The sequence below is a fragment of the Furipterus horrens genome, unplaced genomic scaffold (assembly GCF_987537825.1).
Source record: "Furipterus horrens unplaced genomic scaffold, mFurHor1.1.pri manual_scaffold_4, whole genome shotgun sequence".
NCBI lineage: Eukaryota > Metazoa > Chordata > Mammalia > Chiroptera > Furipteridae > Furipterus > Furipterus horrens.
The window spans coordinates 109,613,209-109,638,524 of NW_028327174.1; the positions used below are offsets into that span (position 1 = coordinate 109,613,209).

General features: G+C 39.5%; 1 protein-coding gene across 3 annotated transcripts in view; it reads right to left on the reverse strand.

The window, feature by feature from the left end:
* ZDHHC20 (zDHHC palmitoyltransferase 20) overlaps nucleotides 1–25,316 on the reverse strand; it is an 82,850-nt gene that overhangs the window by 56,418 nt on the left and 1,116 nt on the right. For 2 of the 3 annotated variants that reach the window (XM_090273914.1, XM_090273915.1), the window contains exons 2-3: nucleotides 5,674–5,700; nucleotides 1,086–1,189 (exon numbers count right to left, since the gene is read on the reverse strand). In XM_090273914.1, the coding sequence (XP_090130040.1) occupies nucleotides 1,086–1,189; nucleotides 5,674–5,700 (131 nt within the window). Of the gene's footprint in view, nucleotides 1–1,085; nucleotides 1,221–5,673; nucleotides 5,701–25,316 lie in introns of all 3 variants that reach the window. The other variant, XM_090273916.1, reaches the window with a different exon arrangement.

Consider the following 25,316-nt stretch of genomic DNA (forward strand, 5'->3'; position numbering starts at 1 on the left):
AAAGTACAACACCAGGCAAAACGAAACCCATCAGTGCTGCTGGCACGGCTTTCCATGAAGTGGGTGAGCGAACGGGAGTATGAGACTGCGGGAACCTGGTAATGTTTTGCTTCTGACCTCAGTGGTGGACACTCAAGTGTGTTCAGTCCGTGAAAATTCATCAAGTGTACACTTATGGAATGTATAATTTTCTGCATATATGTTCTTCTATAAAAAGTTAAATGGAAGTTGATATTTTAAACATCTGGTCTATAATTTTTAATGAATTTAATATGAAGAGAAATAATTACATTATCATCATCATTAATATCTGAGTGCTAACCATGTGGCAGGTACTTCTGCCTTACATGAATCTCACTTAATTCTCACAAACACCCTACAGAGACAGGCATTATTATTAACTTTATTTTCCAATGAGAAACTGAGGCTCAGATTCATTAAGTAATGTGTTACAGCAGAAAAACCAAACTCGGACAATCCTAATATTAGGGAATATAGTCTTAACCATCTAGCTGTACTAAATTCTAGGTAAAGGAGAATTCAGGTGATGTCAAGGCAACAGAGAGACACTGGTCTCAAAACTTGCTTCACATGAACGTTCAGTCATATTATTTTCCAGGTGGAATCTTCAACTAGCCAGATTAAGGTGTAATAAGCAACAGACTAGACAATTTGTTCTCACAATCAAATCATTCTCTTCAGTTGCAGCATATTTGTTCAGACTTGAGAAAATACAATTGTTAAAAGGTTTCTACAACTAAACCCCACTTTCCTAACTCCTTTCTATCCCTTAAGATCTTTTGCTCCAGTGATATACAGTATGTCTTTAATTTAATATAACATGGTAGAAGAATATTAGTACAGCTAAACTTTAACACATCATTAATCTTTAACTATGCTGTGTTAGTGGGGTTGTAGCTGAGAATAGGCTGATAATCACATCTACAATGCAGAATTAATAAGGACTTTCATGGATGGAAACAGAACAAATGCATCACGTAATAAAGTTTTTACAAAGCGAAGTACAGGGAAAATAATTCCATAATTAATTATAGCATTTGTCAATTTACTAACATTAAATTTACCTCTTTGGAAGGGGAAGCGGGAGAGGTGAAAATTGTCATCCAATAGGACCATACAAACATAACAAAGAACAGATGAAAAGCCACAAGGTAAACAACAGCCTTTCCTGGTAAATAAAAACAACATTTCATTGAATCCTGGTGAAAACAGGAAAAAGCATTATATTAAAACACAATATTTAGGGTCAGGGGGTTTAATCTAACAAAAATAATAATTAAAACATACTAAAGACATCAGATATATTAGGTCCTTTATATGAGGTAAAGTTACAGATATGAAGAAGCATTTTGTATTTAAGGGTTATCAGTCTGATTTATAAGTATTATAAGATTGGCTTGAGATTAGATTTGATTTTATTGAGTTGCTGAAGATATAAGTTGAAAACACCTCTTTCACTGATGGCATTTCAAAGTTTTTCCTAAAAGTTAGACTTTAAATTATTTAAAACAGATTCCATTACTATGAACATTACATCCAATAAAATATGAACTGAAAATAAAGTTCCTATCACAGCAAATAATCATTACATTAGAAAAACTCAGTTCCTGGATTCTTCAGAAAAGGTACCATAAATTTTATTCTCCTTTTTAACACAGGGTAACCAAAAACTCTTAGCCACTTGGAATTTCTGCTGTAACTTTCCCAAGTGGATTAGTGTAACATTCCAACATCTTTATCTCAAAATATGCATTCAGTTCAAAATACTGTTCTTCCTTTGGTCTGAAGTTATTTTTCCTTATGTTTTTGGTTTTAAAAAATGTTCTTTCTAAAGAAAAAATTGACATCTTGGACCCCAGCATTTTCTTTGCAATTATCCTGCAGGAGACAGGAAGGAAGCATGCAAGAAGCCAGGGCTCAATGACTCCTCACATCCTACAGCTCATCAGTAGAAAGTACTTCAAATTCTAGCTCCTAAAATCTCTTTCGAAGTAAATTTTTCGTTACTTTCACTGCCAGTGCAACAGTTCATAAACTTGCTTATCTCACTTGGATTAATACAAAAGTCAACTGGTCTCCCCAGTCCAGTCTTTCTTGATTCCAACCCAACTCAGTGGACAGTGTAAAATGTGTTGCTGAGTCCCCACCCTTGGCAGTGAAATTCCTGGGGAGTAACTCCATCTATATAACTAATGAACGCATTCTAAAACTCTGGGACTTCCTAATAACCATATCTGACTACAATTATTCAAATCACCACTCTGCCACTGAAAGTCTATGAGAAGGCATATAATAAGGTAGACCTGACCACTAACCCTCACAACAGTCTGGTAAGATATTCTTTCAGTTTACAAAGGAAAAAGTTGAGGCTCAGGGAATTTAATATCTTGCCCAATTTCACTTAGGAACTAAATGAGAAACCCAGATTTCAAACCCGTATCTGCTTGATAAAAATCCAAGGTTTTCTCTGTGTCACACCTAAAGTAATATTTTCCCCCACTTCTTTGAACCATGATCAAGGTGTTAGTGTAGATAGCCAGTTAGGTATTAACAAAGGAGAAGGAAGCAAAACTGGCTAAACCAGATTAAATCAGGAAGCTACTACTTCACAGACACCCCAGGGGACCGCCCCATCCTCCACCAAAGGGATGTTAATCCAGGAGCAGACAGGAAAGAGCCTGGGCAGGGTGATATGGCTTTCCAACCTCCCTTGGGGGAACAACCCATCAATTTGCAGGGATTGGGGAGGGAAGAATAAACAGTAAGGGAAAATTCCTCTGCCGAGGTATGTACAGTAGGAGCAAAAATAGTGACCATAAAGGGAAGGAGGAAAACGTAAGAAAAGGATTGGCTACGGGGAGGTACCAGCATAGCCTCAGGAAGATCCAGGAAAGAGAATGGGTAGTTTGAAGTTTAGCCCTTCCGAAACCCAAGGAAATATAATCAAAGCTTAACAAAGCTCGAATGTCTCTCTCTGTCTCCGTCCCTCTCTCCCTCCCTCCCTCCTTCCCTCCCTCCCTCTTCTCCCTTTCTCTCTCTTTCTTTCTCTCTCTTTCTCTCCCCTCTCCCGCAGCTGTGGGGACTGGACAGGAGCCTCAGACGCTGGATGCTGGGCTAATGGCACCGTAGCTCCGGGCCCTGGTTCTCCTCCTGGACTCAGTGGGGACAAGTGCAGGCCTCCAACCCCAGAGGCTGGACTTCTTCTAAAGTGAGACAGAGCTGATCCACCTGGTTGTAGAAGAGGCAGTGCAGTACTCTCTTCAGGAACATCTATGTCCCGTGTGACCTTCCACTAAACCTTGCTACTATTGTTCAAATCCTCCTACATTTGAGTCCCCAAATTTCATTTCCTGAGACTTTAGCAAGACCTATTTCGACTGGTTTACCTCCAGCGACAACAGCAATCATAGCCTACTTCAAAGTCAACATTTGATGCCAAGATAAAATCCTAACTACAACCTCCTTCTATTTCAAATTTGCTTTCTTTCCACTTCCATTAAAACTGATCATCATCCTCATTGAAAATCCTAGTTTCTCAAAATCTGCATTTTGCATTGTCTCAGTTCCCTCCATGTTGAACCCCATGGCCTACCCAGTAGATTCAGTATCATTCTTTTTTTCCCCCCTTTGGAAAAGTATGCTGGAGCTCAGTCTCTTACTGTTGCACCATCTGTGATCTTCACATAGCTCACTTTACTTATATTTTTGCCTGGCCTGATATTCAGTCAAGTTCGTCAGTCCTCATCTATGCACTATTGTATAGCTTTGAAATAAATGGTAGCCCAGAGTTACTTTAAACTTCTTGATCATTTAGTTACTTACAATTAAGGCTTGAATGTAAAACAATAGAGTCTAAAAATATTTTTTAAAACATTTAACATATTTTTAGAGTATTTCTGTTCTCCATAAGAACAAAAACAAAATGGCTTTTGTTTGGAAAAAACTGTAACCAAAACACAGGTAAAATAAATCTCAGCATAATGTCTGGAATAAAGTAAAAATAACAGGTTATTATTATCAAACTAATACAGGACAGGTGCATGAGAACTATATAAATTAACTAAGTCAAACAAAGTTAAGTCAGGCACATGCTACATGCTGCCTGACACAGAACCCAGTGACCAGATGCCAGTAGACCATGAGGAACCTCTGGACAAAGAAAATTCAGGCTAAGATTAATTAATAGCTACTCACCCATACCTTATTGTTTACCACTACCATAAAGGGAGAATACAACACCACAAAATATAACTTGTGAAGGTTAAAGTTAACCTCAACCTCTTTCCACTCTATTTCCCTATACCAGCAATTTTCCATAGAAGCTACAAACATAACCTCAACCTCTAAGAGACGGTCAAGGCTCTCATCCTTTTGTGAGGAGTGTCCATTACTCTGTGGAGTGGCTTTTCTTGCTTGTTCCCTCTTCTCAATAAAACCTGCTTTTCCACTTTAACTTCTTGTCTGGCTTGAGTCTTAAATTCTTTCCTCTTGGCTTGGATCTCGAGTTCCCACTAGGGGACTTTCCCCTCCAGCATCAAAATTATGATGTAAAAAATAATAGAAAATATTGCTTTTAAACAAGTTTGAATTAATGTTACTGCTAATAACAAACTTCTGGTCACATATATGTGCTAGAAGAAACATATAAAGTTAACTAAGCAAATTAAATCAAAGCTGAAAGAAAAACTGAACTTATAAATCAAAAAGTCTGATTCAAAAATCACCTGTTACTGAACTAAAAAAAACAATAAGCAAAGAAAAAACTTCATCAAACGACTCTTTGGAAGACATGGGGAAAACAGCCCCAAGAAATAATGATACAAGTTAAAAGTTCTGTTGTAAGAATAGAAATTCTCTGTTTCAATAGTGTTCATTCAACATATGGGACATGGTTTCGATTTAAAGGAAGAAAAACAAGCCTACCAAGATTGAGTCTATGTTTATTCTGTTACTGAGAAATCAGATTCTAAGGCAACTTTAGATTTACATAATTAATGCCTAATTACTTTCAGTAATAAGAATAAATATTAATTTCTAACTGTTTAAATGTTCTAGAAATTCCCTGGCTTTCTGTATCTCAAATCAAATTTATTTCTGAAATTTGATCTCAATACACCCAAATTTTTATTTTATCTCTGTGAATTTTGAGCAAATATTTTTCCCTCTAGTCATTGTCTTTGACTAGTCATGATATAAACTTTTAATTCCCTTTCAAAGTGAACTAGTAACACAATTTACAAAATTATAGTCTGACTATTTAACTAAATGTCTATGAGTAGGAAAGTACTATTCTTAATAATTGTATAAACAAGAGAAAATAAAATCCCTTCCTCCACCCTTGATATTAAATATCTTTGAACTATACTACAGAGTTCTGAAGAACAGACGAGACAGAAATATGTACACATCAAAAAGACTGGGTACTAGACGCCTTACAAAATAACTATTTCAATTTATCTAAATAATGCCAACAAGAATATAATAAATGTACAGAAATACACCCAGTATTACATCTCATTTTAATTACTTAAACTTAAAAAATATATTGTCTTCCTGAAAACAAAAACATGGTCATCACTAAATAAAAAGAACATGGGTTGCAATTATGATACCATAAGTAGTCTACTTAAACTGAGACTAAAAGTGCCTTACCATTTTCTCCATTTCCAGAAAGTGTAACTAGAATAGAAAAAAAAAAAAAGTTAATTAACATACTTTAAACATTTTGTGCATAATTTTTATCACAGATTGACTATTTACCTTAATATAATTTTCATAAAAATAAAGTTGTTATAAAATGTAAACACTAATACAAATTCAGGATTGCACACTCAAAAAATCCTAAAAACACTAAAATGCTAAAACTCAAATTCTTCTTTATCATTGACACTGCAATCACATTAAACATTTTTTTCAGACCTTTGTTAATTTTAGGTGTATTTATATGGTTATAGTTATGCTGTTTCTTTAGCTCTTTCCTTTGTGCTTACCTTGAACAAGACTCCTCTATGGCACTCACAGTTACTTAATTAGTCTGAGATGTACCTCTGTAGTTTTTTCTCAATTTCTTTGGCATAATATTTGCATCTCTTTGCTTTTACAATGAAAACCTTAGCTCCTAACTAATTTACTGATTTGGTTTATCCTAAAATATACATAAAATAGTTTAAAAACTGCATACTAGTTTAAGATTTCTTTGCAGCTTTTAAATTTTATTTTGCTTTGGCTTTAAACTATATCCCATTAAGGAGTACTATGTTTAAAAGTCACTTGAGGCCGAGACCAGGTAACTCAGTTGGTTACAGCATCACCGCGATGCACCAAGGTTGCTGGTTCGAACCCCAGTCAGGGCACATACAGGAAGCAACCAATGAGTGCATAAATGGGTGGAACAACAAATCAATATTTCTCTCTCTCTCTCTCTTTCTCTCTCTCTCAAATTAGTAATCTTTTTTTAAAAAGGAAAAAACAAAAAATAATAATTTAATAAATTAAGTTCATTTATCATGATTTCAAATTTTAGAGTTCGCTTTTTCCCCCTCTTTGTTTTAATTTTATTTTTTCAATATACATAAAATGTCAATAGTTTAAAAGTCAATACTATATAAAAAGGTACTCAGAAAGGCCTGGCTTTCATTTTTCATCCCGTTATCATTTTTGTTAGTATTTGTTTTATCTTTCTTATACTTTTATCAAAAAAAGTAAGTACATACATGGTGGGGCAAAAGTAGGTTTACAGTTGTTTGTATGAAAAAATAACACAATAATTAATAAATAATAACATAAGAATAAACTGCTTCACATACAACCGTAAACCTACTTTTACCCACGCTGTATTTCTAATTTCTCCATTTACAAACCATTCTACACATTGCTTTTTTTATCACTACACATTAGTACATAGACACAACCATGGTTTGTTTGAAAAAAAAAAAAGTGCAGTGCTCCATTGTGTGGGGGTTTCAGTAATACAATCAGGCCTCTATTGACAGACATCTGGGTAGTCTCCAGTCTTCTGCTGCTACAAACAATGTGGCAATGAATAACCTTATGGATGTGTTAGTTGTGGAAGTTCATTTTCAGTGTAGATTTCTAATAGTAGTATTACTGGACAAAAAGTATATCTGTCAGCTTATCCCCCAAATTCTTGTTATAGAGGTTGCACCATTTTACACTCCTACCAGAAATGCATGAGACTCCCCGTTTCTTCATAGTATACCCAATAGTGTTTTCAAATTTTGGTACTGCAGGGTAATTTTACTTTGCATTTATTTGTGAGAGTAAGTATCTTTTCATAAGTTTATGAGCCATTTTCATTTTTTTTACTCTGAACTATCTATTTACATCACCAGCCACTTTTTTTCTATTGGGCTTTCCTTAATCCCTGGTTATAAGATCATCCACTCACGCATTCTTCTAGTACTTGAATGTTTTTATCTCTTACGTTCAGATTTGGTCCGCTTTGCAATGGCAGATTCCAGGGGCAGGAAAAGTATCAGATAAGCCTAAAAAATCGCATGTTGACAGAAAGTAAGGAAGAAATAAAATGATGGGGACATGTCAAAAGGACAGAGAAATCAAATTGAAACAGATCCTATTGGCCAAATCTGGGACAATCTGAGCAGCAAAAGAAATGATAAGATTATAAACCATAAAATAAGAATCCACAAGAGCATGCTGATATCAATGAATAAATGGCCCCTGGTGTGGCTCAGTTGGTTGGGCATCATTCTGCAAAGCAAAAGGTCAATGGTTGGATTCCCAGTCAGGGTACATGCCTGGGTTACAGGTTCAGTCTCACGTCAGGGCATGTACGAATAATTTACTCTAATGTCAATGTTTCTCCCTCTCTTCCTCCCTCTCTTCCCTCACTCTCTGAAAATAAATAAATATACTTTTTAAATAATAAATGTTTAACTAAAATTAGGAAACCTCTTGCTTACAGTAGAATTCTCATAGAGAAGAAATCATGGAATTAGAAAAATCACCATTTGGCAATCAGCACAATAATATCTGTTTTAAGCAAGAATCCTCAGAGATGCTAAAAAGAGTAGGTAAAAGAAATCAGAAACAGATCTGCCCACAAAGATACTGTCTAAGTTTCTCTGGAATCAGGTGCTGAAATAAAATGTAGGGTATAAAATATTTACTGAGGATCAACGTATGTGAAAGTAAGGGGAGGAAACAGAGGAGGATTCTAATTGTAATGCAGGCCTATCTGAGCCTGGGCTGGAGCACAGAAGTAGTCCCTCAGGTACAGGAGGCATGCTGCTTCCGGGAAGGGTGTGGCCTTGGGTGAGGTGAACCAGGTTAGAAGGGCTGACAGCTGTCTGCCGACCTTGCTTGCCACAACTGAGCAGCAAGTCCTTTCTTGAAGAGGGATCTGTGTAGTGTACCTAGGTCTACCAGAATACTTGTTAATTATAAAGAAAAACTGAACCTTTACAGAATGCAGAAACTTGGCACATACCACTTGAAGTGGTGGATACAGTTAATAGTCCCCAGACTTCCAGCCAAGATGGAGGCATAGGTAGACACACTGTGTTTCCCTCACAACTAAGAAGGAATTTACACCACTTCAAAACTAAAAAAACCCAGGAGATCAAGAAAACCGAACTACATGGAAGTTCAACAAAGAAATAAAGAGGAAATATTCAGCCAGACAGTTGGAGGGACAAAGTCAGGATGGAGAGAATGAGGTGTGGCGCTGCAGCAGTGGCTGCAGAGCTGGTGCCTGGCGGCGGCGGCAGCTGGTGGCACAGCTAGCAGCTGTACAGGGACTGTAGCCACAGTGAAAAGTGCAGTCATACATTTTAAACTTGGGAAGCAATCCCAGCCCCAAACCAGACCACAGAGCTAATGGTTCCAGCACAGGGAAAAGAGTAACATTGCTTCTGACTGTGAAAACCAGTAGTGGCTTGGGGCAGAGGAAGAAACTTCCGGTCTCTCAATGGAGGAACCTTGTTTAGTACAAGAAGGAGAAGTAGTGCTAGAAAAGGAGTGCGTGCAGGGCAAGCCACACTGTTCCCTCTCATACCCCTTCCCCACATACAGCACCACAACATGGTGAAACAGGTCACCAGGGTGACGAATACCCTTACAATAAAACAGGTGCGGCAGCTCTACCTAAGACACAGAGGCAAACACAAAAAGCTGTCAATATGAGGAGACAGAGAAGTACGGCCCAAAATGGGAAGCAGACCAAGGTTCCAGTGGGAGATGTGAGTGACGAGAAGATAGCCAACTTAACAGATGCACAGTTCAAAGCACTGGTGATAATGATGCTCACAGACTTGACAGACAAAATTAAGTATAACAGGGAAGAAATGAAAGCTATACTAAGTGAGATGAAGGAAAATCCACATAAAACTACTGGTGAAGGGAAGGAAACCAGGGTTCAAATCAATGAATTGGGACATAATGAAGAAATAAAACAGTCAACCAGTACAGAAGGAGGAAACAAGAACTGAAAAAAGGAGGAAAGGCTTAAGAATCTCTGAGACAACTTTAAAGTTACCAACAACCGAATTAGAGGGGTGCCAGGAGGAGAAGAGGAAGAGCAAGAAATAAAAAATTATGTGAAAAAATAATGAAGGAAAACTTCCCTAATTTGGGGAAGGAAATAAACATATAAGTCCAGGACGCAAAGAGAATCCCAAACAAGCTAGACCCAGAGAGAACCACACCAAGACACATCATAATTAAAATACTAAAGGTTAAAGATAAAGATATAATATTAAAAGCAGCAAGAGAAAAGAAGAGAGTTACCTACAAAGGTGTACCTATACGACTATTAGCTGATTTCTCAAAAGAAATTTTGCAGGCAAGAAGGGACTGGCAAGAAGTATTCAAAGTAATGAAGAGCAAGCACCTGCAACCAAGACTACTCTATCCAGAAACGTTATCATTTAGAATGAAAGGGCAGAGAAAGTGCTTCCCAGACAAGGCAAAGATGAAAGAGTTCATCATCACCAAGCCATTATTATATGAAATGTTAAAGAAAACATTTAAGAAAAATATCAAAACTACGAACAGTAAAATGACAACAAACTCACAACTATCAACAACAGAATATAAAAAAAAAAAAAACAAAAAAAAAAAAAACTAAGCCTACAACCACAGTGGGAACAGAATCATAGGAATGGAAAGCATGTGGAGGGGTGTCAGCTGGACAGGGAAGGGGGAGAAGGGGGGAAATGGTCCAGGGATTAAGAAGCATAGTAGGAGGGTGAAGAATAGACAGGGGGATATTAAAAATAGCACAGAAAAGGATAAAGTCAAAGAACTTCTATGCATGACTCATGGACATGATCTAAGGGGGGTGGGACTGCTAGAGGGAAGTGGGGTGCTGGGCAGAGGGGAGTGAAGGGAAAGGAAATTGGGACAACTGTAAAAGGATAATCAATAAAATATACCCTGCCCCAAAAAAGGGCAAGGGACCTGAATAGACACCTCCCCAAAGAGGATATACAGGTGGCCCATAGACATATGAAAAAATGCTCAATATCACTAGCCACAAGACAGATGCAAATTAAAACCACAATGAGATATCACCTCACACCTGTCAGAATGGCTATCATTAATAAGTCAACAAACAACAAGTGCTGGCGAGGATGTGGAGAAAAGGGAACCCTACTGCACTGTTGGAGAGAATGTAGACTGGCCCAGCCACTGTGGAAAACAGTAGAGAATTTCTTCCAAAATTAAAAATGGAACTGCTTTTCGACCCAGTGATTCCACTGTTGGGAATATATCCTAAGAATCCTGAAACACCAATTTAAAAGAATTTATGCACCCCTATGTTCATAGCAGCACCACTTACAATAGCCAAGTACTGGAAAGAGCCTAGTGCCCATCAGGAGGTGAGTGGATTTAAAAACTGGTACATTTACATAATGGAATACTACCCAGAAGAAAGGAGGAATTCCTACCTTTTGTGACAGCATAGATGGAACTAGAGAGTATTATGCTAAATGAAATAAGCCAGTCAGTAAAAGACAAATACCATATGATCTCACTTATAAGAGGAATCTAATGAACAAAATAAACTAATGAGCAAAACAGATCCAGACATTGTTCCAACTGCCAGAGGGGAGGGGGTATGGGGGGAATGGTGGAAAGAAGGGGAAGGAATTAATGAAAGAACATGTATGAATGACCCATGGGCATGGACAACGGTGTGGGGATTGACTGTGGAGCAGGGGGTGAGCTGGGCATAGGAGGGCAAAGGGGGAAAAAGTGGGACAACTGTAATAGAATAAACAAAAATAATAAAATAAAGTGGAACAATTAGATGTTTCTCTCAAATAAAAAAAAAGAAAGGTATTAAAAATGGTAACTACATGGTAAATATGTAACATTTGTTTTCATATTATTTAAATCTCTTTTTTTAAAAAGGTTTTATTTATTTATTTTTAGAGAGAAGGGAAGGGAGAGAGAAAGAGAAACATCAGTGTGTGTTTGCCTCTCTCGCATCCCAAATGGGGACCTGGCCCACAACCCAGGCATGTGCCCTGCCTGACTGGGAATCGAATCAGTGACCCTTTGCTTTGGAGGCTGGCGCTCAATCCACTGAGCCACACCAGCCAGGGCTATTTAAATCTTTTAAGACGAAAATAAACTTTTTAAACAAAGTAACAGCAATATACTGTGAGTTTTACAACATATAAAATGCATGATAACAATAGCATAAAGGCTGGGAGGGAAGAAACAAAGGACTGCTTTTATAAGGTACTGTATGTAAAGTAGTTTATCACCTGAAGATAAGTTATGATATGGTAAGGATGTACACTATAAATCCTAAAGCAGCATTCACCAATGTAGTTCAGTTGGTTGGGCACTGTCCTGTAAAGCAAATGGTTGCTGTTCATTCCCCCATCAGGACACATGCCTAGGCTGCAGATTTGGTCAGTGATGTTTCTCTCTTCCACATCAATGTTTCTCTTCCTCTCTTTCTCCCTCTTCCCACTCTCAAAAAAATAAAATAAACATTTGAACCCTAAAGCAAGCACTAAAATAACAGAGTTCTAGCTAATAAGACAGCAAAGAGAAAATCATCATAAAAATAACCTCAAAAAATTTTTTTTTACTTTATTGATTTTAGAGAGGGAAGAGGGAGGGAGGGAGGGAGGGGGACGGAGAGAGAGAGACATCGATTTCACAGGGGAACAATTTTTAACATAATTCCTGTTGAGTTCGATTTTTCAGCTGTTTTAGACTTAAATAGGCATGCTAATTTCAAAACTGCAGTTAGTTCTCTGCTATCACGTCAAGTTTTTTCTCTACAGCTTCTCTTAATGTGACCAGTCTAGGCTGGATGGAGCCTGGATTGAGTGAAGCACTAGTGCTCTCCTATTGGCTGAGAGCAAACCTCCCTCGAGTGGGGAGCGGTGGTGGACAACCTTGGAGACCAGCGACAGGTTCATACTCATTTAGGCTATTCAGTTACACATGAGACAGTGTGGTGAGAGGTTGTATGCCACTCGATATAGTGAATCATATTCCCAGTGTAGTCCGAGTTCTTGTCTGTATACAAGGAGTTAGAATTTATTTTTTTATTTGCATACATACTTATTTCCTTCCCTTCAGATCATGTCTGCCTCTGCTATTTCTCATCGTAAGTGCCTAAGCAACCCTGACTCGTTTTGTCATATCTGTGGCAATTTCACCATTCCCAGTCAAAGGACAAACATCAGCGCATTTGTCAGGCAAGCCTATTTTGCGTCTTTTTTTTTTTTAATAATTTGTTTGTTTGTTTATTTATTTTGAGAGAGAAGGGAAAGGAGAAAGAGAGGAAGAGAAACATCACTGTGTGGTTGCCTCTTACTCACGCCCCCAACTGGTGACCTGACGTACAACCTAGTCATGTGCCCTGACTGGGAATAAATCGGGACACTTGACTCGCAGGCCGATGCTCAATCCACTGAGCCACAGAAGCCAGGTATTTTGCATATCTTAAAGTAAAATTTGGTGATCAAGATATGTCTTTGGCCCCTCACAGGTGTGCAGTGTTCTGAGAGTTTATAGATGTGGACGAAGGGAACACGTGATAAATCGCCATTTGGTGTATCTATGGTTCGGCAAGAGCCCAAACATCATTCAAGTGACTGTTACTTTTGTATAGTGAAAACGTCAGGATATAACAAGAAAAGTAAATGTAAAATAGAGTATCCTAGTCTACATTCAGCTGAAATTCCAGTGCCAGTTTTCATTCAACTACCCTCTTTTGAAAAACAGGAGTACGGTGAAGAATTAAGTGACAGCAACGATGAAGATTTTGAAATTGAAGATGACTCAGTTCATAAGGAATTTGATCAGCATGAGTTGAATGATTTGGCACGAGATTTGGGACTATCCAAAAAAGGCTTCAGAACTCCTAACATCAAAACTGCACAAGAAAAATCTGCTTAAAAAAGGAGCGAAGGGTCCTGGCTGCTGTGGCTCAGTGGATTGAGTGTCGGCCTGCGAGCCAAATGTCGCTGGTTCAATTCCCAGTCAGGGCACATGACTAGGTTGCACGTCAGGTCCCCAGTTGGGGGCGCGAATGAGAGGCAACCACACAGTGATGTTTCTCTCCCTCTCTTTCTGCATTCCCCTCTCTCTAAAAATAAATGAACAAACAAATAAATATATTTAAAAAAAAAAAAGGAGCGAAGGTATCCTACTTTCGATCAAGAGAAAGTACATTTCTGCACTACTTTCAGAGTGATGGTGGCTTTGTGCATTGCCATAACATACATGGTTTAATGGAGGAATTGGGAATTCTAATCTTGAATACAACTGAATGGCAACAGCTCAAAGCGGAGCTTGAAGTGTGTCCTCCTCCACAATGGCAATTTATTTGGTGCAGTCCCAGTTGACCATTCAGTTTGTTTTCGTGAAGAATATGAAGACAAAAAGAGAATCATTGATCTGTTACAATATCACAAGCACAATTGGATCATCTGTGCTGACCTTAAAATGGTCTGCTTCCTTCTTGGTCAGCAACACGGACACACCAAGTACCCCTGTTTTCTGTGTATGTGGGACAGCAGCGCTCGTGAGAGGCATTGGTTGGAGTCGAATTGACCTCCAAGATCTGACCTCAAACCTGGTGATCCAACATTCTACATGAGCCACTTGTTGACAGAAAGATCATTATATTCCCACCTCTGCACATAAAACTGGGTCTCATGAAGCAATTCATTAAAGCTTTGCCAACTGAAGGAGACTGTTATAAGTATCTCATTTTGGCACCTCCTAGCCTGTGGTTTGAAAAGATAAAATACCTTAATATGTATGTTTGGTAGCAGAACTTTACTACTTGTACACAATTTGACTTACAGTAACAATAAATAGCCTTTATATGAATAAAATAACTCTAAAAAAACAGTACATTCAGGTAATTTTTTATTTTCCTTTGTACATACATTTTGTATGGCTTTTGGGCCAAAGGGAGGGTATTCTGTACCTTAAAAAGTTGATGTGATAGCAAAAAACGGGGGTCATTTTTGGATTCAGATGCCAAAAGTTAGTCAAAACAAGTGTCAGATCTAACTCTGATAATTGTGTTCCCCATTGTTTGCTGTTCCACCCACATGTGCATTCACTGGTTGATTCCTGTATGTGCCCCGACGAGAGAACGAACCTACAACCCTGGCACATTGGGACAACACTCTAACCAACGAACTATCCAGCCAGCATAATTCAAAAATTTTAAACCATTTAAAAGCTGATTAATTCAAAAGGCCGAAGAAGGAGGACAAGGAAACAAAGAACAGATAGAACAGATTTTAAAATAGCAAATGGACTTCCAGCCAAAATAAAGGCGTAGACAGACATGCTGTGTCTCCCTCCACAACTAAGAAGGAATACAACTACCTCAAAACTAGAAACAACCAGAAGTTCCAGAAAATCAAACTGCATGCAAGTCCAGCAAACAAAGGTATAAAGAAGAAATACTCATCCAGACAGGTAGGAGGGGTGGAGCCGGGGCAGGGAGAGGACACGGTGTGGTGGCAGCAGCAGTGGCAGGCCAGCAGAAAGCCCACACACATTTTAAAAGTCAGAAAGGACACCTGGGGAGCGTTCCCAGCTCCTCACCGAATCTTGCAGCTCACAGTCCCAGCACCAGGGAAAATCAAGCCTCATTGCTTCTGACGGTGCAGACCAGTGGGGGTTGGGGTGGAGGCAGAAACTGCCGGTCTCAGCAGAGTCCGCTTGTTTAAAGGAACCCCAAGGTCCTAGAATGTCCTCAGACCCATGAACTCTGGGAACGACGGCCAGGGCAGCAGCTAGAGGGGCGCCAGTCTGGTGCAGAAGTGGGAGAAGTGCCCAGAAAGGGGGTGAGTGCTGAGCAGGCGGCATTGTTCCCTCTTAGACCCCTCCCCCACATACAGTGCCACAACGTGGTGAAACAGGTCACCCTGTACTGACGAATCCCTAAGGCTCCGTCCCTTACAATGTAACAGGGACAACAGCCCTACCTGAGCTGCGGAGGCTAACAAACACAGAAGCCTGTCAGAATGAGGAGACAGAAAAGTATGGCCCAAAAAGGGAAATGGATCAAGGTTCCAGTGGGAGAACTAAGCGACAAGGAGATAGCCAACCTAATAGATGAGGAAATAAGACAACCTAACAGACTCAGAATTCAAAATACTGGTGATAAAGATGCTCACAGGCTTGACAGATATACCTGAGTAGGGCAAATGCATAAGAGAAGTGAAGGCTATGCTAAGTGAAACGAGGGAAAATCCACACAAAACCAATGGTGAAGGGAAAGAACCTGGGGTTCAAATCAGTGATTTGGAACATATGGAAGAAAAAAATAGTCAACCAGTGCAGAATGAGGAAGCAAGAATTGAAAAAAATGAGGAAAACTTCCTAAATTTTACAAAGGAGATGGACATACAGGTCCAGGAAGCATGGAGGTTCTCGGGCGAGCTGGACCCAGAGGGGACCACACCAGGACACATCATGACTGAGATGCCAAAGGTGAAAGATAAAGACAGAGTCCTGGGGCAGCAAGAGAGAGGCGGAGAGTTGCCTATAGGACTATCAGCTGATTTTTCAGAGAACACTTTGCAGGCAGGAAGGGACTGGGAAGCAGTATTCAATGTGATGAAAGGCAACCTGCAACCAGGATCACTCTATCCAACAAGGCTATCATTTGGAATGGAAGGGCAGATGAAGTGCTTCACAGATAAGGTGAAGCTAAAGGAGTTAATCATCACCAAGCTATTATTGTATGAAATATCAAAGGGACTTACTTAAGAAAAAGAAGATCAAAACTATGAACACTAAAATGACAACAAACTCTCAACTATCAACAACTGAATCTAAAAAATAAAAACAAAATCCAACTAAGCAAACCAGAATAGGAACAGAATCATAGGTATGGGGATCATTGGGAGAGTTATCAGCTGGGAGTGGGGAGGGGGTGAAATGGGGAAATGGCGCAGTGACTAAGAAGCATAATTGGTTGGTACAAAATAGACAGGGGGATATTAAGAATAATATAGGAAAGGGTGAAGCCAAAGAACTTATACGCACTAACCATGGACATGAATAAGGGGGGTGGGATTGCTGAAGGGAATAGGGTGTACTGGGCAGAGAGGAGCAAAGGGAAAAAAAGTTGGAACTACTGTAACAACATAATCAATAAAATATGGTTAAAAAAATAGCAAATGATAAGGCTGAAACTTAACTATGTCAATAATCACATTAATTGTAATTGGTCAAAACTCCCCAATTAAAAGGCAGAGATTGTATAGCATGGTTACTATTGTTAATTCTGTACTATATATTTGAAACTTTCTAAGAGTAAATCTTAAAAGTTCATATCACATGGAAAAAAATTTGTAATTATTTGTGGTGATGAATGTTAACTAAATTTATTGTGGTGATTATTTTTCAATATAGATAGATATGAATATTATGTGGTAGACCTGAAGCTAACACAATGTTTCATGTTAATATTTTAAAAAAACAGAGATTTTCAGGATGGATTTAAAAAATAAAACCTAATTATATGCTGCTTACCTGAGAGGCATTTTTTTTTTAAGGTTTTATTTATTTATTTTTACAGAGAGGGGAAGAGAGGGAAAGAGAGAGGGAGAGAAGCACTGATGTGCCAGAGAAGCTTTGATCAGTTGCTTCTCGCATGTCCCCAATTAAGGACCTAGCCAGTAATTCAGGCATGTGTCCAGACTGGGAATTGAACTGGTGACCTTTCAGTTTGCGGTATAATGCCTATCCCACTGAGTCACACCAGTGAGGGCCAACAGATGCATTTTAAATGTAAAAATATAGAAAGGTTAAAGTAAAAGGACAGAGAAAGACATACCATGCTAACACTAATTAAAAGAAAGGTTACGAATGTCAAGATGGTGGCATAGACAGAGACATGGCTCCCCTCTTCACACAACCACATCAAAATTACAACTAAAATATAAAATAAACATTGCTCAGAACTGTCAGAAATTGAGTTGAATGGAAGTCAGACAACTACGGAATTTAAAAAACCACATCCATCTAGACTAGTAGGAGGGGCACACACGTGAAATGGGCTAGTCCCTCACCCTCATGTGGTGGATAAAAATTCAGGAGGGATATCAGGAGCAAGGAGTCCCAGTCCCACACCAGGGCCCCAGCCCAGGAAGATAAGTCCCCAGAACATCTAGCTGCAAAAAAAAGTGGGGATTGAGTCAGCAGAAGAAACTTCTGGAGTCCCAAACAGTTCCTCTTAAAGAACACACACATGGACTCACCTACTCAGACTCACTCCCTCTTAACTCCAGCACCTGGGTAGCAGCTTGAAAGGCACCAGTGGCTTACTAGGAGAAACTGAAGTGCCTGGCATCAAGGTGAGCATGGCATCCAGGAAAGCAGAGGCCACTGTCCCTTTTCTAAATCCTCCCCCAACAGAGCTGCAGAGCCCAAGCTGGTGCCCTATCTGAGACTCCATCAACCTGGCTACGTAACTCTACTTGACCTGCTTTGGAGATCCCCAGAGACTCTGTCCCACCCAAGTTCCTTTTCCATATGAATGGCTGGTCTTAGCTCATACTGCAAAACCTCCTACTCTCTCAAACAAACAACACCTGGTCTCAGTGAGCCACCAGCCTGGCAATAGCAGCAGCCAGCCTAGATTCTCATCTTGGCTTTGCCAGGGAATCTCCAAGCCCAGCACAAGTAGCAGGCATTTCAGATTCCTTTATAGTTCAGGCAGGTGGCCCCAGGCAGAACACAGCTGGGAACTGACCTTGGCCTGCACCACCCAGGAAACCCCAAGGCCAGCACACCCAGTGGACAGCTAAGGACCACGTCGGAGCACTAACACCCTGCCCCGACAAAGCTAATCCTCCACGAAGGGCAGAGGTTGGTGGTAAGTGGTCACAGACAATCCTTGCAGCTGACTGGCTTGGGTAAATCCCTCCCATTGATCTGCCAACAGCAATCAATGCTCAACTACAAGAGGAGGGTGTACTCAGCTCACATGTAGGGCACATCTCAAGTACCCAGCTTGGGTGATAAGGGAGACTGTAGGTGTCCATTAGGCCACACTACCAAGACACAGAGTCAAAGCAGCTCTACCTAATACACAGAAACAAGCACAGGGAGGCTGCCAAAACAAGGAGACAAAAAAACATGGCCCAAAGAAAGAACAGATCGAAACTCCAGAAAAGGAACTAAACAAACTGGAGATATGCAATCTATCAGATGCGGAGTTCAACACACTGGTTATAAGGATCCTCAAGGAATTTAGTGAGGACCACAGCAGTAGCAGTATAAAACAGATCTAGTCAGAAACAAAGGGTACACTAATTGAAATAAAGAACAATTTACAGGGAAACAACAGGAGAGTGAATGAAGCAAATGACCAAATCAATGACTTGGAACATAAAGAAGCAAAAAACTACCAATCAGAACAAGAAGAAAAAGAGTTTTTTAAAAATGAGGACATGTAAGCAGCCTCTGGGACAACTTCAAGCATTCCAACATTCACATGATAGGGATGTCAGAAGGAGAAGAGAAAGAGCAAGAAATTGGAAATCTATTTGAAAAATAATGAAAGAAAACTGCCCTAATTGGGTTAATGAAATAGACATGGAAATCCAGGAAGCACAGAGTCCCAAACAAGATGGATGCAAATAGGCCCACTCCAAGACACATCATAACTAAAATGCCAAAGGTTAAAGATAAAAAGAGAATCTTAAAAGCAGTAGGACAAAAGAAGTTAGTTACCTACAGGGGTGTCCCCATAAGACTCTCAGCTAACTTCTCAAAAGAAACTTTGCAGACTAAAGGGATTGGCAAGTAATATTCCAAGTCATGAAAAGCAGTGACCTACAGGCAAGATTGCTCTACGCAGCAAAGCTATCATTTAGAATCGGAGGGCAGATAAAAGAGCTTCCAAGACAAGAAAAAACTAAAGGAGTTTATTACCACCAAACCATTATTATATGAAATGATAAAGGGACTTATTTAAGAAAAAGATCAAAACTATGAAAAATAAAATGGCAATAATATATATCTTTCAACAATTGAATCTAAAAAACAAACTAAGCAAACAAGAACAGAGACAGAATCATGGATACGGAGAGTATATGGGGAATGAGTGAAGAGGTGAGGGGATTAAGACGTACAAATAGTTAGTTACAGAATAGCCATGGGGATGTAAAGTACAGCATAGGAAATGGAGTAATCAAAGAACTTATATGCATGACCTGTGGGCAAGAACAGTGGTGGGGGCATTGCCTGAGGGAGAGGAGGGTGCTGGGTGGAGGGGGTCAAAGGCAGAAAAATCAGGACAACTGTAATAGCATAATCAATAAAATATAATTAAAAAAAGAAAGATTAGTGGACATGTTAATATTTGCCAAAGTAAATTTCAAAGTAAACAATATCATCAGGGACGAGAAAGTCATTTCACAATGAAAAAGGGTCAATTCTTCAAGAGGACACAATTCTAAACATTTAATGTACCTACTTACAATGTTGCAAAATGCATGAAGCAAAAACTGATAGAACTGGAAGGAGAAACAGACAGATCCACAAATATGGTCACACCTCTCTCAACAATTAATTGACAGACTAGAAATCAGCAAGAACATAGAAGACTTACACATTACCAACTTCCCTTAATTGACATTTATGGAGCATTAGGACATAATAGAATACTCTACCCAACAATGAACAGCAAAATATACTGCTGGATATAGAATACATTTTTCTCAAATGTACATAGAACACTTCTAAGACAGACCACATTCTGGGCCATAAAACAAGCCTGAATACATTTTTAAAGAACTTAAGTCACGCAGGGTGTGTTTTCTGACCACATGGAATTAAATTTGAAATCAATAACAATACCAGAAAAATCCCCAAATACTGTAACTCCAAACTACATGGCATACTTCTATACTAACCCGTGGGTCAAAGGTAAAAACAACAGTGAAATAGGAAAATAATTTGAATTTAATAAAAATACAACATATCAAAACTGATGGGGTGCAAACAAATCAGTATTTAAGGATAAATTTATAGGATTAAACATCTAAGAATGGATCCAATAATGTCAGTTTCCACATTAAGTACAAAAAAGCAAATTAAACACAAAGTAAAAGAGAATAAATATCAGATTAGAAATAGATGAAATTGAAAACAGAAAAATAAAGAAAAATCACATCAAAAGCTGGTTCTTTTGAAATCAATAAAATATTAGAATCAACTGTGTTGAGACAGTGTGCTCAGTGTTGATGTTTAAGTTATTTTTTTGTCTCATTCTAAATTTGAAGAAATTATGAAGGTGACAAAAGGAAGTATAAGATACCTAGACTCAGAGGTTTCCATTCTAATCTACATATTTTTCTCTGAAAAATATAAAAGGCATATTGATTCCTGGACAAACCACACAGCTCTTCCAAATAATAGTTTTCTCAGAAATAAAATAAAGGGATTGAATTATAAAATCTCTAAAATCTCTTTAAACTCTAATATCCTCTACATGCCAAATAAAAGGTACACATCTACTACTAACAGCTATAAATGACCTGAACAAGATGCTCTGATAAAACCCTGGGAACCTGGGGAGATGTTGTTCAATCCACCTGTAACTAAATTCGTATGTTTAAATATCAGCCTTGAGGGGCATCAAAGGAGAATTTCAGTTCAATTTAAAACCAAAGACAAATTTAAAAAATAAATAAATAAATAAAATAAAATCAAAGACAAATTAATCACTTCTCTGCTTATTACCCCTGTGAGAAAGCCATCTTAGATGTATGACTTCTTAGTCAATTTTTGTTCTCAATCTTACTCCTTCCAGTAATATGAGTTCTTGACTAATATATGAGGTCTGTCCAGAAAAAGTTCAGATATCATTAATATGAGAATGGTTTGTGTGACATCAATGTAATGTGGGAGCCAAGGAGAGAGGACTGGAACGTGCATGCATGAACAATGAGGACTTCACTGTACTAGTCAGTGTGGGTGATAGATGCCATTGAGTGAGCATGTGTACTGTGTGGCCATCACACTCAAAATGACTGAGCAAGTAGAGCAATGAATCTGCAACCAATTTTGCCTTAAGATTGAACATTCCTCCATTCCATGGAAACTATGTGGATGATTCAGAAGGCAGCAACTATGGGTGACTGGTGATTGACAGTTTCATCACAATGATGCACCTGCTCATGCATAGCATCTTGTGCAGTTTTTTGGCGAAACATCAAATCACCCAGGTGACTCTGCCCCACTACAGCCTAGATTTGGCACCCTGTGACTTCTGGATTTTCCCAAAACTAAAATCACCTCTGAAAGGGAAACGATTTCAGACCGACAATGAGATTCAGGAAAATATGACCAGGCAGCTGATGGCGATTAGAACTGTGTGAGGTCCCAAGGTGCCTACTTTGAAGGGAACTGAGGCATCACTGTCCAATGTACAATGTTTCTTGTATTCTATATCTTCTTCAATAAGTATCTCTATTTTTCATATAATGCGGCTGGATACTTGCTAGACAGACCTGGTATATACCTATATATAGATATAGATATATATAGTGTATGTACATGAAATTACAAAATGAGGAAGTTAGAGAAGCTGGGAAGAAATGGCCCCTCATAAACAATTTATTTGTTCAAATGTCCTACTGTGAGCCAGGCATTTTTATTGTTTAATATTTAGAAAACTTCTGCTGCGACCTTTTAGGAGAATATGCAAATATGTCATAAATAATACTAAAGTCTCCCCTGAGTGTCCAGGCCTGGATAAACAACTAGTCTTGCATAGTTGTCAATTTTAAAAGCATGGACTCTGTAGCCATACCATTTGAGCTCCAATTCTGATATGCCATGTACTAGTTATATGACCCTGGACAAATTATTTAACTTTACAGAGATTATTATAAGTATTAAATAAATCAACAGACTTCCGGCCAAGATGGAGGCGAGACAGACATGCTGTGTCTCCCTCCACAACTAAGAAGGAATACAACTACCTCAAAACTAGAAACAACCAGAAGTTCCAGAAAATCAAACTGCATAGAAGTCCAGCAACCAAAGGTATAAAGAAGAAATACTCATCCAGACAAGTAGGAGGTGCAGAGCCGGGGCAGAGAGAACACGGTGTGGTGGCGGCAGCAATGGCAACAGCAGCAGCCAGCGGAAAGCGCAGTTACACGTTTTAAAAAGTCAGAAGGGATGCCTGGGGAGCGTTCCCAGCTCCTCACCGGACCTCGCAGCTCACCGTCCCAGCACCAGGGAAAATCAAGCCTCATTGCTTCTGACTGTGCAAACCAGTGGGGGTTGGGACAGAGGCAGAAACTGTCGGTCTCTCAGCAGAGTCCGCTTGTTTAAAGGGACCCCACGGACCTAGAACATCCGCAGACCCACCCGTTCTGGGTATGATGGCCAGGGCAGCAATTAGAGGGGCGCCAATGCGGAAGTGGGAGAGGTGCCTGAAAAAGGGGCGAGTGCTGAGCAAGCAGCATCGTTCCTTCTCAGACCCCTCCCCTGCATACAGTGCCACAACGTGGTGAAACAGGTCGCCCATTACTGACGAATACCTAAGGCTCTGCCCCTTACAACGTAACAGGAACAACAGCTCTACCTGGGACATGGAAGCAAACAAACACAGGAGACTTCCGGCCAAGATGGAGGCCTAGACTGACACGCTCCATCTCCCTCCACAACTAAGAAGAAATACAACTACCTCAAAACCAGAAATAACCAGAAGCTTCAGAAAATAAATGGAAGTCCAATGTATGAAGTTACAAAGAAGTGGTGCTTGTCTGGACAGGCAGGAGAGGTGAAGCCGGGGAGGAGAGTTCAAGCTGTGCTATCCGAGGCAGCAACAGTAATGGAGGCAGGACAGCGGTAAGCACAGACACCGCATTTAGGGGGAGGCGAGAAGCACCTGGGGAGCACCCCCGGCTGCAGACCAGACCCCTCAGCTTGCAATTCCAAAGCCGGGGAAGGCAGACCTCCATTGCTGTGGACTGTGAGGCCCAGAGAGGGTGGGAACAGAGAAGGCTCCTGGTCTCTCAGCAGAGAGTGAACGGCAAGAATCCATCTTGGACCCCCACCCTCGCAGAAAACGCCACAGTGTGGTTAGACGGGTCGTCCAGTGTGACGAGTGCACAGGGCTCTGGCCCCTATAGTGTAGGAGGTGTGACAGCCCTGCCCAGGAAGCAAAGGTAAACACAAAACGGCCAGGATGGCACAGGTCATGACAGAGATCCTGGTGACGCAGCTGACCAGACAGCAAATATCTAACGGCTCAGCAGATAGGAAATCTTTCTGAGGCTCAGTTCAGAGCTTTGATTATAAAAATGCTTACAGACCTAATAGCAGATCTTAAACAAGACGGGGAAGGAATGAAGGCTAGTCCTGCTGAAATGAACAAAAACACATACGAAACTAGTGGTGAGGGAACGAAAACCTGGGATCAAATCAACAAATCGGAACACAGGGATGAAATAAGCAGTCAACCAGTGCAGAAAGAGGAAATGAAAAGTGAGGAAAATGATTAGAGGCTCAGAAACCTATGGGACAGCTATAAACAGGCCAGCATCCGAATCATAGGGCTGCCAGAAGGTGAAGAAGAAGAAATAGAAATTGAAAAATTATGTGAAAAAATAATGAAGTAGAACGTTCCGAACTTGGGGAAGGAAATAGACTTACAGATCCAGGAAGCACAGAGAGTTCCAAAATAACTGGACCCAGGGAGAACCACTCCAAGACACATTATAATCAAAATGTCAAAAATTAAGGATAAAGGGAGAATCTTAAAAGCATCAAGACAGAAGAAGAGAATTGCATACAAAGAGGTCCCAATAAGACTACCAGCTGATTTTTCAAAAGAAACCCTGCAGGCAAGAAGGGACTGGCAAGAAATACTCAAAGTAATGAAAATCAAAAACCTACAACCACGATTACTCTATCCAGCAAAGCTGTCATTCAGAATAGAAGGGCAGAGAAAGTGCTTCGAGGACAAAGTAAAACTGAAGACGTTCATCAGATCCAAACCACTGTTATATGAAATGTTAAAGGGACTTGTTTAGGAGAGGGAGGATCCAAGCTATGAACATTAAAATGAAAACTGTATCACAATAACCAACAAAAGAAGCTAGGGAATTGAAACAAAGGCAAACTAAGTAGGCAACGAGAGTGTGAAAAGAATTATAGGTATGGGGAAAATCTGGGGAGGAGGTCAGTGGGGAGGGGGAAAGGGGAAAAGGGAGAGAGATGGTACAGGAATTAAGAAGCATAGTAGGAGGGAGTGGAGTAGACAGGAAGATGTTGAGAAGAACTATATGCACAACCAATGGGCATGGACTAAGGGGAGGGTAACTGGAGGGAGGGGGGTCACTGGGTGGAGGGGAACAAAGGGAAAAGAAATTGGGACAACTGTAACAGCATAAACAATAAAGCATATTAAAAAAAGAAAATAATAATAAATCAAATACTATCATCCTCTCCCATCTAGTTTTATAAAGAACATCAGAAGCTATAAAAATTTTGTAAGAATTATTGAAATAGCACACTAAGTAAAACTTACACTTCTCTTAATTTCAAGCTCCTATTAAGTTATATATTGATGTATTTCAGTGGAAGAACCTGTGCTTATGAAAATATAAATATACATAAGTAGTTTAAAGAACAGTTTTAATATGAGACTCAATGAGCTTTCATGCTCAACTATGTAATCCAGTGATGCTGCAGACCTCCCATATTCTCCCTAAACTCGTATAATTTAGCAGTATTAAATGCATGCTCTATGTAAGACCTTTCACCTTCAGTATTTTAAAATA